Source organism: Acanthisitta chloris, unplaced genomic scaffold (assembly GCF_000695815.1).
Source record: "Acanthisitta chloris isolate BGI_N310 unplaced genomic scaffold, ASM69581v1 scaffold25283, whole genome shotgun sequence".
Lineage (NCBI taxonomy): Eukaryota > Metazoa > Chordata > Aves > Passeriformes > Acanthisittidae > Acanthisitta > Acanthisitta chloris.
Window position 1 is genome coordinate 7,334 of NW_008665747.1, and position 317 is coordinate 7,650.

General features: G+C 69.4%; 1 protein-coding gene across 1 annotated transcript in view; it reads right to left on the reverse strand.

The window, feature by feature from the left end:
- The window catches only part of LOC103799540 (scavenger receptor class F member 1-like), a gene marked incomplete at its 5' end in the record, with an annotated part of 3,630 nt that extends 3,316 nt beyond the window's left edge, over positions 1-314 (reverse strand). Inside the window, 2 exon segments of the mRNA XM_009071868.1 lie at positions 1-242; positions 244-314. The exon segment at positions 1-242 is cut by the window's left edge and continues 2 nt beyond it. Of these exon segments, the coding sequence (XP_009070116.1) occupies positions 1-242; positions 244-314 (313 nt within the window).
- Positions 315-317: the final 3 nt, after the last annotated feature.

Consider the following 317-nt stretch of genomic DNA (forward strand, 5'->3'; position numbering starts at 1 on the left):
GCTGGCACTCTGAGCCCCAAAACCCAGCCTTGCACTCGCACTTGCCCGTCTCCTGGGCGCAGGGCGAGTGGTTGCAGGAGCACCTGAACCTGCACCTCCTGCCCCACCAGCCTGGCAGGCAGTGGCAGAGGCCGGTGAGCGGGTCGCAGCGGGAGCTGGCGAGGTTGCACTGACATTGCTTCTTGCAGTTGGGTGCCCACCAGCCTGGCTCGCAGCGGCAGGCGCCGCTCAGGGGGTCGCAGGCCGCACTGGCAGGGGAACTGGCAGAGCTGGCCCCAGTGGTTGGGGTCGCAGGTGCAGTGCCCACTCGCCGGGTC